The sequence below is a fragment of the Xyrauchen texanus genome, chromosome 23, assembly GCF_025860055.1.
Source record: "Xyrauchen texanus isolate HMW12.3.18 chromosome 23, RBS_HiC_50CHRs, whole genome shotgun sequence".
NCBI lineage: Eukaryota > Metazoa > Chordata > Actinopteri > Cypriniformes > Catostomidae > Xyrauchen > Xyrauchen texanus.
Genome location: NC_068298.1, coordinates 25,771,033 through 25,785,770, shown reverse-complemented (window position 1 = coordinate 25,785,770; position 14,738 = coordinate 25,771,033). Strand labels below are relative to the sequence as shown.

General features: G+C 37.1%; 2 protein-coding genes across 2 annotated transcripts in view; both read left to right on the top strand.

Annotated features, from left to right (window-relative positions):
• cstf2 (cleavage stimulation factor, 3' pre-RNA, subunit 2) overlaps window positions 1-14,738 on the top strand; it is a 174,798-nt gene that overhangs the window by 88,034 nt on the left and 72,026 nt on the right. The window lies entirely within an intron of this gene.
• Window positions 3,407-4,968, top strand: mid1ip1l (MID1 interacting protein 1, like). Its single transcript, XM_052154759.1, has 2 exons — window positions 3,407-3,520; window positions 3,836-4,968. Exon 2 carries the CDS (start codon window positions 3,840-3,842, stop codon window positions 4,326-4,328), a length of 489 nt encoding a protein of 162 aa, XP_052010719.1. The 5' UTR covers window positions 3,407-3,520; window positions 3,836-3,839; the 3' UTR covers window positions 4,329-4,968.

Below are 14,738 nucleotides of genomic sequence, written 5' to 3'. Positions count from 1 at the left end.
TAACATAACCAGTAACAAAATAATGTATTTTAGAGGCAAATTTCAGGTTCAAAAAGTTACACTCAAGTGACAGTATTTGTGTCATAATGTTGATAACCACCACACAAATTTCAAATGGCCCCTCCTTTCTTTAAACACAAACTGGGTTACAGTAAGCCACTTACAATGGAAGTGAATGGGGCCAATCTGTGAACGTTAAAATATTGTTTCAAAAGTATAGCCACAAAACATAATGTGCGTTGACATGATTTTAGTGTGATAAAATCACTAACTAACCTTTTCTGTGTTAAATGATATCCAATTTTACAACTTCCTTGTCATGACAAGGAAAACCCTGTAATCCCGTAAATCAGTAGTCCTCCATAAAACTATTATTTATAACTTTACAGCTCAAATAATAAACACATTTTAACAGAAGAATTACTTGAAGTGCTTTTAATACCTCCCAAATTTTGCCCCATTCACTTCTATTGTAAGTTCCACACTGTAACCTTGATTTTTGCTTCCATTTTATTTTTAAATTGAGTGGAAATAAATTTTTGTGGCAATCAACATTATGCCACAAATGCTGGCACTATATTATTTAACTTGTATAAAAGAATAAGTGAATTCATGTTTTCTTTTTTTAATTCAATTAGCCTTTTTCACAAGAACCGGAAACTACATCACCGTAGAGTACAGCTGCTTCTGCTATGGGTTGGCGGTCATTGTCGGTGTTTACATTTGCCTCTAATAATGCTTCTTACCTCTTCTGTATGGTCTGTATTCCAATAAGTCACAACATGATATACACAAATTATTTATAATCTTTTTCCAACTGATTTGGCTTTTCAGCCCACATTCTATATTCATTCAACCATCAATTCCTCTTATCATTGTAAGTACAATTAATTAGCTTTATTTAGTTATCTGAGTTACCGTAGACTTTGTCAGTTCGAACCAGTCTGGTCATTCTCTGTTGACCTCTTCATTAACAAGGCATTTTCATCCACAGAACTGCCCACACTGGCACCATTCTCAATAAATTTTAGAGACTGTTGTGTGTGAAAATCCCAAGAGATCAACACTTACAGAAATACTCAAACCAACCCGTCTGGCACCAACAATCATGCCATGCTCGAAATCACTGAGATCACATTTTTCCCCAATTCTGATGATTGATGGTAACTCAGATAACCGCTCTGTACAATTGTGGTGAAAAGAATATCACCTCAGAATGCTATTGCAGATGCGGGTTGGCGCTGTATTGGCGACACGAGGGGGACCTACACAGTATTAGGCAGGTGGTTTAAAATGTTGTGGCTGATCCGTGTATACTCCCAGCACAAATGCAAAAATACAAATAAAGTTCAACATGTCAAACTGAACATCGAATGCAACTCCCAAAAATATTAAAGGCAGTTTTAAAAGTATAAATAATCAAATATACAATGAACAGTAACCCCCCATCCAAGTAAAAGATCAACAGACAGCAATAAAAACTGTGCAATAAACAGTTAATTTAATACTAATTATAGCAACGTCTACATAACGTGGCATAAGCACTACATTGAATATTACAGCACAGGTTTACAGACTTTAAGATGATGATGAGCAGTCATAAGAGCCATTATAGATTTACAGAGTCAGAATATTAGCTACATTTATATAAAAAAAAAAAAAATGGGGGGTTCTCATGATGAAACGCATTTATTTCGATTTATGTTTTCATTCATGGTTTCATTCTTTTATTTATAAGGATGATAAAATGAGACTAAAATCTTGTTTTGACATTTGAGCAGTGTGCTACAAAAAGCACCTTGGCTTCATGGTGTGAAAAGAACAGAGTTTAATGAGTTTAATCCTGACTGTCAACTCGAACATTAACTTGATCACATTCAGTTTTATGATGGTGTCATAAGCATGTGATGTAATATCGGAGAGAGAGTTTATGAAAGTGTCCATGGTGTGAGCGATCAGCTGTACAGGGAGGGGAGCAGGCTAACGATGATTATCTACAACACAACGCACTGTTTTCACTTGAAATAATGCAGAGCTGACTTAAATAACAGCAAATTCACAAGTTATTCATAACCAGGGTTGGGGAGTAACAGAATACATAACGGGATTACGTATGTAAACTACAAAATTTAAGTAACTGTATTTCACTACAGTTACAATTTAAATCATTGGTAATTAGAATACAGTTACATTCAAAAAGTATTTGGATTACTGAAGAGATTACTTTGTATTTTATTGTCATTTGTTTCATTTAATATTTCAGATGGAAAACATTTATACATATAAATGATGCGATCCAATGTGCATTTGAACAGCAGTGAAACAGTTTCTTATGATGTGTTACATTCATACGAGCAGACAGAGAAGTAAGTTTGAAGTAAGTTTGGAGCAAAAGAAATAGAAATAAACCTTGTGTAAATTGTCAGCTTTACGCTAAGCTAAAATGCTATTTCTAGCCATTTTACATGAGTTTGTAAATAAAAAATGTTATCAAGAAAATTCAGGTTAGATCGTAATTTCTTTTTTTTTCTAGAAAGGCCTTTGATATTAGGGCAAAAAGTGTATAATTGATAATAATTTTTTGTATTGTTTTCCTGTAAATATACACATTAAAAAACATCCTTAAAACAAGATCAATTTGATTAATCTTGTTCAGAGGCGGCGGCAGCCGATTTTGCCGGGGCTTCGGCCCCGAATATATTTTGAATAGTTGACTGACAAATATGAAACCGGACAAAAGCCTATGTAAATCCCCGAAATCATAAGTTGCCTTATTTCATTGTGCTTTGGCTTTGCACATACTGCATACAGCCTGTAAAAATACAGTTTTTATAGTCAAAACAAGTGAAAAAAAATCTACCAGTGCTGAAGAAGTAATCCAAAGTATTTAGAATATGTTACTGACCTTGATTAATCTAACGAAATATATTACAAATGACATTTTACTGCATGTATTCTGTAATCTGGAATACATTTCAAAAGTATCCCTCTAGAGGGCATTCAGTTTCTCACTGAATATTCTGGATGCAATCATGTTATGCCTTCCTCAAAGTTGTCATAATGATCTTTAACATTATCAAGATCCTAATTAGAGCTCTGTAGAGCCGACAACAAAGCAAAAAAGATCAAACATTTACACGCTCTTTAATTTGTGTGAAGACTTTGATTTCAGTAGATCTTGCTCACGTTTCAATGGCTGTTGTTGATACCGGAAGTAAGTTTACCCTGCAAGAGGCACCTCCGGAAGCGAGAAACCCGGAGGCATGAAAAGGCCATCAAATCGTCTGAACAGCGGTTATCCCCATAGAGATTCAAAGGAGATGCGCGATTGGTCCGAACACCCGTCACTCCTTCCAACGCCGCACATAATTGGCCATGTGACTGAACTCTGCCTGACGTCAACAGTATAAAGTCTACCGGTCACCGCCTGAAACCGCAGAAGGAAATTTTCTTCTCAATTCGTCGTGACCAACGCCATTATCCTTTGTAATTTGCCAGTTCAAAAACCGGTTCCATCCAGGTGAGTCGTTTGTATCTGGTGCTTCTAAACTCGTTTTTGTTTTATTGCGTGGTCATTGTTAGGTAAGCGATGCTTGCCTCAATAGTAAAGTGTTACATTCTGCACGCTTATCAGTTTTATCCAACATTCCGTTTAACGGATCTTAAATAGATTTGTTTAGTCGGCTGTGGTTATTGTGGGCATTGTTTCATTATAATCCACGTCGCGCGCTAGCGGCGTAGACGCGAGTTTTGTCGCGTGGATAGTTTGACGATGGATAAACTTGCATTGATTTAACCATTTATTGTTATTAATGCAATACAACCTTGTTTTCAGTTTAATGATGCAGCTCAGCAACGACGCACACTGCAAAAAGCACTCGCTGCTCAATGTCATGAACCGCTTCATGGCTGCAGCCAACAACATGAACGAGACCGTCATGGTGCCAAGCTTATTACGGGACGTGCCTCTGGAGGAGCAGGACAGCCAAATCCATGTTAGTCACAACAACAACGAGCCCTCTTTCCCCAGCAAACAGCGAGACATGTATGAGCATTACCTGCTGCTTAAGTCCATTAAGAACGACATGGAGTGGGGCTTGCTGAAGAGGGAAATGGGTGGCAGTGCCAGCTTCCTTGAGATGGCTGTGAAGCAGGAGGGCCCACCGCAGCAGGCGAAAGGAGACGCTGAGGATGGTTCAGACCTGGAGGGCCAATTTCACTACCACCTCCATGGACTGTTTGCAGTTTTATCCAAACTCACAGTCCAGGCGGATCACCTCACAAATCGTTACAAGCGAGAAATCGGAGGGGGTAGTCTGCTGAGATAGTGTTTTTCCTTTTTTGTAGTAATTTGGACCATTCTTGAACTGTTGGGACTGGGAGTTGATGGGGTCAGTGGTGAACTGAAAGGGCTATAGATTTCCTCTGCCATCAAAAGTGTTTGCTGTAGAGAATTGCAGTAACCCCAACTCGTTGGTGCTCTCAAGACGTTAAGGGCCATGGGAGTGATGAGTTTTACAACTGACCATTTCAGCAAAGTACGCCTCAGTTTTGGTTTTGCATTCTTTGTCCTCGTATGTACGTATGTCAGAAAGCCCCTTAATGTGTCATTTCAAAGCTCATGAATTGGAATGCTGGTAATTCCATTCTAAGCAAGAATTCAATAAATTCTTAATCTCCAGTCCATGCCTTTTTGTTTGTTTTGTAAATGAGGGTATTTTACATATTCATGCTGCTCTTGTGCACTTGTCCATGCTAAATGATGTGCCTTCTATATTCATTTCCCACTTGTGCTGTTCTCAATGTATGCTTGTGCATTTGTATCAATTTGAACAGAGCCCACATAAATTTGTAATGCCACTTTCAAGTTTGTTTTTGTTTGTCCTAAAATATTTGAGATTTTTATAATGAGCTGTAATAGTGACTTATTAAATAAAGCATTAACTTAAATGTACTTTTTCCTTCTGAGAATTGCGTTGCCTCATTTCAAGTGTGTATAAAATGTCACGTTTATCAGGGTGCTAGCTGGGCCAAATATCTAATCCTAAATGGAGCCAGTGAGTGTCTGTTAATCTGGCTTTATAAGAACTGCATCACTTGCTTTGTGTGGAATGCTGGGTGTCTTTTACATGGACAAGTTTGAGCTTGATTGTGTTTTGTCTTGTTTGCAATTTATTTTTTTCATTGTGTTCAGCTCCCACTAGATCGGTGCGCACACACTGTGTGTTAACCTGGTGCTTAAGTAGTTCACTCAAATTAAGATTCTCATTTACACCTTTTCCTTTTTGCTGAACACAGATTTTTAGACTATCTCCGCTCCGTAGGTCCATACAATGCAAGTAAATGGTGACAAACTTTGAAGCTCCAAAAAGCATAAAAGTAGCCTAAAGTAATCCATAAAACACCAGTGGTTAAATTTATGATGGGTGTTGGTGAGAAACTAATCAATATAAAAGGGATCATTCACCCAAAATCTGTAAGTTGTTGCCTACTTGCCCTCTTGCTTTCCCAAAATGTGTGTCTTCTGCAGAACACAAATTGCAATTTTAGAAAAGTATATTTGTTCTGTTGGTCCTCCACAATGTAAGGTCCTGCAGTGATTAAGTCCATATCTTCTGAAACAGTATGATAGGTCTAATGTTTTACTATAATACTCCACTTTTGCCTTTTGGTGAGTCACATTCTTCATCCATATCTGCACCTGCTGTTAGGAGCTTGTCTAAGGTAGGTTTTTAAAGTAAAAAGGAGATTTCTGTGTGGGTTTTTTTTTTTTTCTGTTCTTACCCAAAACCTATTAGATCACTTCAGAAGACCTGGATTAAATCACTGGAGCCTTACAGATTACTTTTATGCTGTCTTGACATGCTGTTTGGTTTACTTGCATTGTTTGGACCTTCAGAGCTGAAATATTCTACAAATCTTTGAGTTGAGCAGAAGAAAGTCATGCACATCTTGAATGGCATGAGGGTGAGTAAATAATGAGAGAATTATCATTTTGGGGCAAACTATCCCTTTAAATAAATGCTAATGTTATATCTCATTAAAACAGACATGGAAATTATCAAAGCAGTTAACATTTATTGGACCCATAAAAAGTGTCTGGTCAAGATGATCAATTAATGACATCTAATCTAACTTGGCTCGTGTAGCGAGTTGGTTTTAAGGTGGTGTGTCAGCTCTAATTCTGTTTTGCAAGCTTTTGTGTCTATGTTGGTGACATTATTCCTACAAGTTCATAGGTGTCTTTGTTAGTTTCCCAAGCAAATAAGGGCATTTGGTGTTTCCTATTTATCTGAGAACATAACTATTTTTCTTACTAAAAGTTCTTACACCTACCACATACTAAACATTCCAAACAAAGAGTAAAAATGGTCACAAAGCTTCCAAGGCAAAATTGTGGTTACATAGTGACAGCCAGTCTTTAGACTAGGTTGAGCTCTCAAAGCAAATGTTGCCTATAAGAAGCATAATGATATCAGGGATCAAAAAGGCCGCTTTGACTATGGGCATTATGGGCATCAAATTTAGTTAAACCATCTGTCCATTCAAGTGAAATAGGTCAGCATGATTCACACAAAGCAGGCCATGCGGTCAAAGCAACAAATCTGCATAATGCACAGCCCCACAACTCAATGAGGGATTTACACCCATCTTGTGATTGCCATTTTAAGGCTGAAATCAACATGTTATTTGAACATAGAAGCAAACCTCGCTAGTCATTTATGTTGTAAAGGTTTCATAGAAATCGGATTCACATGCATGCTAGTCACAGACGGAACACAGACAGTCGTTTCCAGTCATTTGCCATATTAGACAAAGGTCTGGCTACACAAGACTACATGCATGCAAGCATACAAGAGAAGAGAATGATTTATGGTGATGCATACAAAATGATGAAATGAAGGTAAATGTTGATTTGAGGCAAACATCTTTTGTGTTCCATGGATAAATTAAATAACACAAATTTGGGGCAGCATGAGAGTAAACAATGAGAGAATTTTCATTTATGGGTCAAAAATACCTTTAATATAAACCTATTATATCTCAAGTTTACTTTTTAAAGTACAAGTACTCAAACTGAGTTGTTAGAGATATACAGCCACAACAGCTTGGCATAAAGATAAGAACTAAGGGACTCAAAAATAACTTTTAGAATGCCTGACTGGATCAGCTCTACTGCAAGCATGGTGCATTGAGCTACTGCGTGACCAGGCAGTTGAGACTTAGCCAGGAATATCCAGTTTGCAGGCTCATATCAAAAAGCTGACCTTTATATTCTCACTTAATGCATTTTGGCACTCGCAAAGGAATATTGCTCAACAAATGTAATGCCAGTGTCTCCTGTGCATGTGCAAGACGTGATCAGAAATGTATCTAGTACAATGATTTAATGGCCCAAAACTAGTATAACACTAATAAATAATAAAACATGCTATATGTGTGGCAAAATCATTACATTTTAGATTGTTTACTGAATATGTCAGAAATTATAAACATTAGAATGATCAAAATTCTAAAACACATACTAAACATTTATCTAAACTTATTACACGGCTATCTGGAATACTTGATTCTGTAAACAGCGCCATCTAGCGGCCTGATATTTCTTAGCAACAACCGCAAATCCACGTATCAGACCGGCCATCCAGGTATCTGAGCCATCTTTACTTCTTAGATCACTGCGATCTCTACAAATAAGCTAATACATAATTTAAACTCACATCAACTTTTCATATCCATGAATTTATTTACTGGTTAGTAGCCATGTCATAAGTGGGATTATGTACAGTCAGCCAGTTGTTATTGCAGAATAAACCCCTTCAGGCTGATAGAAGACCTCTAAGCTTTGCGTCATATTCCTGATCTCCCTGTCAGGGTTCATTTCACGATAACAACCGGCTGATTGTACATTATCCCTTACTAAGTAAACTATGGTCTCTGGTTTAACCATGGCCTAGGTAAATTTTTATGTCATTCTTTTGTCGGGCATAATGTTAGGTGTCTGACAGCTGTAAGTATTTCTTTGGTGAAACAATCAGCTGTTTTGGGTAAGAAGCTGCTCACCCTAGTCAGCCTCACAATACTAAGCCTTGTGTTGTATAATGAGAGCCTGTGTGCTCCGTTACAGGATTACCAGTCACCCTCTGTATGACCTCTCAGTGCAAAACAAGAGGAATTCAGATCATTTTTGGCCATAAAATCAGACACTAATTTGCTGCTTGGTGCTGGTTTTTCAAAGTGATTTTTTGGAGGTAGCGGAAGTGACTTGTGTGGCAATTTCCCTCGAGTCTGCAAGTAGCATGCCCTGAAAGAGCAACAGAGACATGATTGCATCAAAATACAATAAAGCAATGGTTGCTTTTTATTGCACTCTTTTTCTTAAAGGAATATTCCGGGTTCAATGCAAGTTTGGGGTTTACGGCATTACATCGACATGGCAAGGAAGTTGTATAATTAGATGTAACTTCACACATAAAAGGTTAACAAGCAATTGTATTGCACTAAAATCATGTTAAGACACATATTGTTTGTCTTGTGGCAAAACAATAAGAAAAGGAGGGATGAGTTTAAATACATTTTTGTAGTACTGAACATTATGCCACAAATTCTTTCAGTTCAACTTGACTTGTATTGAACCCTGAATATTCTTTTAAGAAGACTGTGTAAAATCTGAATTGCTAGTTGGTTGGTGTTTAAGATCTTACATTTGATGGCTGATGAAGAATAGTTCACTATTCTGTAATTATTTACTCACCCTAATTTCACTTTAAACCTGTGACTTTTTTTCTATCGTGGGACGCGAAAGGAAAAATAGAAGAACATAGAGGAAACATTTGAAAATGCATTGATTTCATTACATTTACCCCTCTCATCAACACTAGAATGGCATGTTCCTTCACCATAAATTCAGCATTTCGAAAACGCTCTCCATTTTCGCATTCTTTAGAAAACGATGATGTTAGAAAACTGAAACTGATTAGTCTGGATGTGGCCTTATAAAGTCAATAAAGTAGTTCCAGTTCTATTGGCAGTTCTAGTAGCATGTCCACATAAGTACGGTTCGATAAAGCTAATTGCACTCAACCGTGCTGGTGGAACGCATTACTGTATGTGCATACATGGCGACACAAGATTGGTCACTTGCTCAGTCAGTCCATTCTAATTCTCATTTTGCGGCTCCGTGTTGGGAAAAAAAACCCTGTTGGTATGGAACGCCATGGTTCTGCAACCATGGTGGAAAAGTGGGTGTATTGTCAAACTGCCATTACAAATACAAACAGGGTTAAAACACTGATCCAACAAAACTCAACAACAGTGTTTGGTGGAATTTGTTTTGACAGGTTGTAACCTTAAGGCAAAGGTTAGACATCAATAACATCAAACATCAGTTGTCAAACTGTGCCATAGTCACCAAATTTGATCTGGACACTGCAAACAAGAGTTTATCAATGATTTGAGAATAAAGACTTATATTTCTGTCTGTTCACAAAAGTCTCATCATCATCATGTATCTTCAGAAGACATGGAATATAATGCACAATTAGTATCGATTACTTTTAATTTTATGGTGTGGTTTTTTTTGTCCTTTTTGGAGCTTGACAACCCAGCGACACTATTTATTTTTATTATATGGCAAAAAGACAAGTGAAGATTTGTCATTGTTTTTTCTTTTATGATCCCTCTGTGAAAGAAAGTCATATGGGTTTGGAGTGACGTAAAGTATTGGTGAAATGTTACCTTATCTTATCTTATTTTACCTTTACATTGAATCTAATTCTTCAACTTGAATAATAAAATTAAACTGTGATCTGCAAATAAAAATATGACCACATCTTAAGGTTGAAGTGAAATCCGAGAGCATTATTTTTCCCTTACACATTAGCTATAGTTCAAAACGTATGAAGAATGCCCACTTTTTTTTAACTAATTCAAATGCATTAATGTTTTATATTGACCTTCAGACTAGTGCTGTGAAGTCACATTTATTTATTTTTTTTGCCTACTGATATTCTATATTGAGCTCTTTTTGTGCATGCTGCAAGGCTGAAGTGCAACCCTCTTCTTGATCTAACACAGGAAACAGAGCTTCTAGTAAGTTAGATGTGTGTGTCAACAAAGACTCAGCAAATACAGAGTGCTTAGTGAACCTGAAAATGTCTAATGTTGACAATATATTGAGTTTGTGTAGTAATCTTATCATGAAATGTTTACCCTCTTTGCAGGAACACTGCATGAGAAGGAGCGTAAATGAAAATATGCAATACATTGGTATCATCCAAAAGTGTCTTTTGGGTCAGATTTTATCCTGGCCTGGCAGCAGGCTTAGTGCATGATCAGTGCATGCAGACTATATATAACAGTGTGATCTGTGCAAAACGTGTAGCATGAGGAATGTTAAGGGCAGCTGAGGTTATATAACAAGGTAGGCGTGGTGCTCAGCTGGAACCGTTTACAATCTAACACAGTTGCCATGGTTGCCTCCGCCCAGCCTGCTCTGTAACTCACACACTATTCGTGCATGACTGGCATTACGATTAACATAGCCTTGTCTGTTCAGTTCAATATGGCTTCTCTGGCTAAATGGGTGTGCTTATACATTCACTGTGAAGCAAGGTGCACTTTAGTCAGATTTCAAAGTTAACATTTTATATAAGATACACGCTTATACAAACCCTTTGTCTTTTACATTTGATTTGATATTGGTATTTACAGCATTACCTTAATCTGTAAATCTTCTCTGTCCACAGTTTAACACTGCTCCATTAAGACTTTCCCCCTTTTATTATTGTTCCTTCATGTAGCTTATTGGGAAATATTATATGTTACTTGCATGTTTAAGACAAAAATAGTAAGTTTTCATGTCCTGTTATCCTTCCAGAATGAAATGTCTGTCCTTGGATAGGGTCATGCTGACTCCTTCACATTATTTAATCTAATCAGGACAGGAGCATGTCATTGCTGCTAGCCTTGCTAGATTGTCAGATGCCCTAAATTACTGCATTGGCATAGACCTTTTTAACAGCAAAGCATAAATAAATCATAAATTATTAATATTAATATAATCATATTAATTACATTATCATTACTCAAATGTATGATTTGAGACAAACAAGTGTTGAGTTTTATTGTCCTGGTTTGAAATAAACTATTGTTTGTTTTTCTCTGTGTTGCATCTCTCTTAAAACTAGTGTGCCAACTTGTTTTAAGATATATACACAGTGCATACTGGCCGGCCATAAAAATTGCATTACAATTCATGAATTTGCAACACAAAAGTCTGTCATTGCCCATAATGGTATATTCATATTAAAATATGAAGAATTTTCAGCTTTGTGATCTGTACGTGATCAGCCAGTCAGTCCAGGGCCCATTGATTTTATTGTAGGTGGCAATGGGTTTGGTGAATGACGGTCATTCTATACTTAACATCCAAGAATATTTGTCCCTGGCAGAGACGAGCTATCCAGAATAGCAACAGATTATCTACCCCTGAAAGCCAAGCTATAAATAATGAGAAAGTATGGAATTAGTAGCACTGATCAGTGACAGGTCTGCTCAGTCATTATTCAGCATGTCTGGAAAATTAGAGTTAAATTAGTGAACGTCAGTACAACTGTACAAACAATCATGAAGTCGTAGAGAAAACCCTTTATGTTTTCTTAAATGAAAGGAGAATGGTATCTTAATGGAAAAGTTTACCCAAAAATGAAAATTCTCTCTTTATTTACCTACCACTCCACTCCAAGTGGTTTAATCCATGTCTTCAGAAGTGATATGATAGGTGTGGGTGAGAAACAGATCAATATTTAAGAAATAATTTACTATAAATTCTCCTCCCTGCCCAGTAGGGGTCGATATGCATGAAAAATTTGAATCAGCAAAAGCAAAAGAAGAACAATGTGGAAGTGAAAGAGGAGATTTTAAGTAAAAAAAAAAATTAAAAAGGATTTAAATATTCATCTGTTTCTCACCCACACCTATCAAATCGCTCCTGAAAACATGGATTAAATCACTGGAGTCTTATGGATTAATTTTATGATGCCTTTATTTGCTTTTTTGGACCTTCAAAGTACCATGATTCCCTTGCACTGTGAGGACCTACAGAGCTGAGATACTCTGCTACAAATCTTAATTTGTGTTCTTCGGAAGACAAAAAGTCATACATTTATACATTTATGCATTTGGCAGACGCTTTTTATCCAAAGTGACTTACAGTGCACTTATTACAGGGACAATCCCCCTGGAGCAACCTGGAGTGAACCTGAAGTGCCTTGCTCAAGGACACAATGGTGGTGGCCGTGGGGATCGAACCAGCAACCTTCTGATTAACAGTTATGTGCTTTAGCCCACTACACCACCACCACTCCACACTCATACACATCTAGGATGGAATGAGGGTGAGTAAATGATGAGTAAATTAGAGAATTTTCATTTATGGGTAAACTATCCCTTTAAATAACACGTAGTGCCTGCTCAAGTTGTCCAACATTTCTAACTGTGCTCTATAAAAGATGTGTTTAAATAGGAAATACTAAAAGGGAAGTTCTCTCTGTGGTGTTTGAGAGGAGCAGAACCTGTAGGACTGCTCTTTGTGTGAGATCTCTTACATAATCTCAGTTTGAACAAAGAAAACTCGTTGACCCCCTTGCACGCAGATCTATAAAATGGGAGGCAGGCGATCACATTTCAAGTCTGTTTAACCGTGTAAACCTTCAATGCAATCAAGTGTCTGACTTTTAGACTTTTGGTCTGGTGAGCAACCAGTTTACAATCAGAAAACATGCTGTTTGATCATCTGAGTATAGAACTCCAAAAGTCATAAGACAGTGAACAGTGTCTTTTTATCAATGCAACATTCTGAATGTTCTGCTCAGCTATCAATATTGAGTTAGCACAAAACATTTAGCTGATTATAATGCCATGTGTATAAGTTTGATATATAATTCTGTATCTTCCACATGGTAACAGACTGATTTATGCCTATATAACTGTCAGTATGTCATGTTGAGACATGCCCTAGATTTCGACCAATCGCAGTTTAGCTTCATAAGAGCCAGCCAATGGCAGATGCCAGATCTTGTGGGTTTGGTGAAGGATGGGCTCTGAAACATGAGTTCACAGGAGTCCATATATGATGCAATGGGGTTTGACTCGGTGTAAGAGGAAAAAGCCATGACTGGTCTTTTTGGTTAATTTCTACGCAGAGAATCTATAAATGGATTTAACCAATCTCATGTCAGCATGCCGAGGTTTGGATAACTTAGTAAATGTTAATAAATATGCTAAAAATGTTATCGAATAACACAAATATTAAATTTTACTGGTGAGTACATGCTTTGGAAAAAGTCTTCACTATAGTTTTAAAGAGCGGTGTCAGTAGACTCAACAAGGAATTAGTAAACTGTAGTAACCTCCAATATTTGCTCTGCTCTGTCAAATAATACCCAAAGGTTCTCCTAACCAGATGATTGTACAATGTTCCCTAGTACAGTAGTAGTTATAAGTTCAAGATTACAGAGCAATGCTAATCTATGTTGACAAGAGCCTTCTGATGACCTGTGCTGCCATTAAGTCTTCTTTAGCAATCTTTGTCTGACTATTGTCTGTGAATTGTTTTCTTTTAAATGAGGCAGTGATGCAGAGCTATATTAAAGGTGTCAATTGAAGCATGTCTTCATTTACTTGCAGTGTGCTTGGTTTCAGATTATGCCTGGGGGCAACCTTACCTTATCTTTCTCATGAGTTTACATCTCACCTCATTACTGTACCATTCAGAGATTTCTATTCGCTCTTTTGCATGTAAATGACCTCCAGCCATTCAGCATTCTCTTCCATCCCACTGGTTCAATTCAGCAGCACCAGGCAACCAAATTAACCAACAGCAAACTGTTGAGACTACTGAGCTGGGCAACATTGATAAGCATGTTAATAAAGCATTTGATTAACCTGTGCATTTCAAAGGTGTGGCATACAATGAAGGAGTATTAGAGGAATCTACAGACATTCTAAACGAACTGACTCAAATGTTGAGATTTACATGGGTAAAATATAAAATTACTATTTACCTGAGATTCATCAAGAATAATATGTTGGTTCATTTGGACTTACCTAACAGACTGCTGTTATCTGTTGTTAAATGATGGGCATAAAAGCGTGGTAGCCAAAGATTAGAGTGCTATTTTATTGTTAAATTACTTTATAACAGTTAAGCAGTTGCAGAAGAAACCTGACTCGGTTATTTTCTCACTCAGACATTGTTCCTCAGTACAACCGTCTCTTGAGGCCTTATCTATGCAGACAACTCTCATTTCAAAATTCTGTCCCGTTTCTTTCCTCACGCGTACTAAAGCACAACACTAGTTTCTCAACAACTGATTGTCAATTTCTGCAAAATACTGCATCACCCTCTTTGAATGACCTTTTCACCGCTGTGATCTGTCATCAGCAGTCTAAACCTTTGAGAGCAAATTTTGCAGTAGGCCGGTCTTCATCTGTCTTACAGACATTTAAATTAAATGACCTCTTTGACATTACAAAGTTGCACTTTTTAATTAACTCCTCAGAACTTAATGCAGCTTAAGTTAATGTTAGCGTATAGTGCCCCCTTAAGGGCAATACTTTTCTCCCAGTGCAGGGCAAATGATCCAGATGGTACTTGCATGCAATTAGGTACCTATTGAGAGTACTGCAAGTTTATATAATTTAAAAAAATGTTGCTTCACTCTTTAAGAACACAA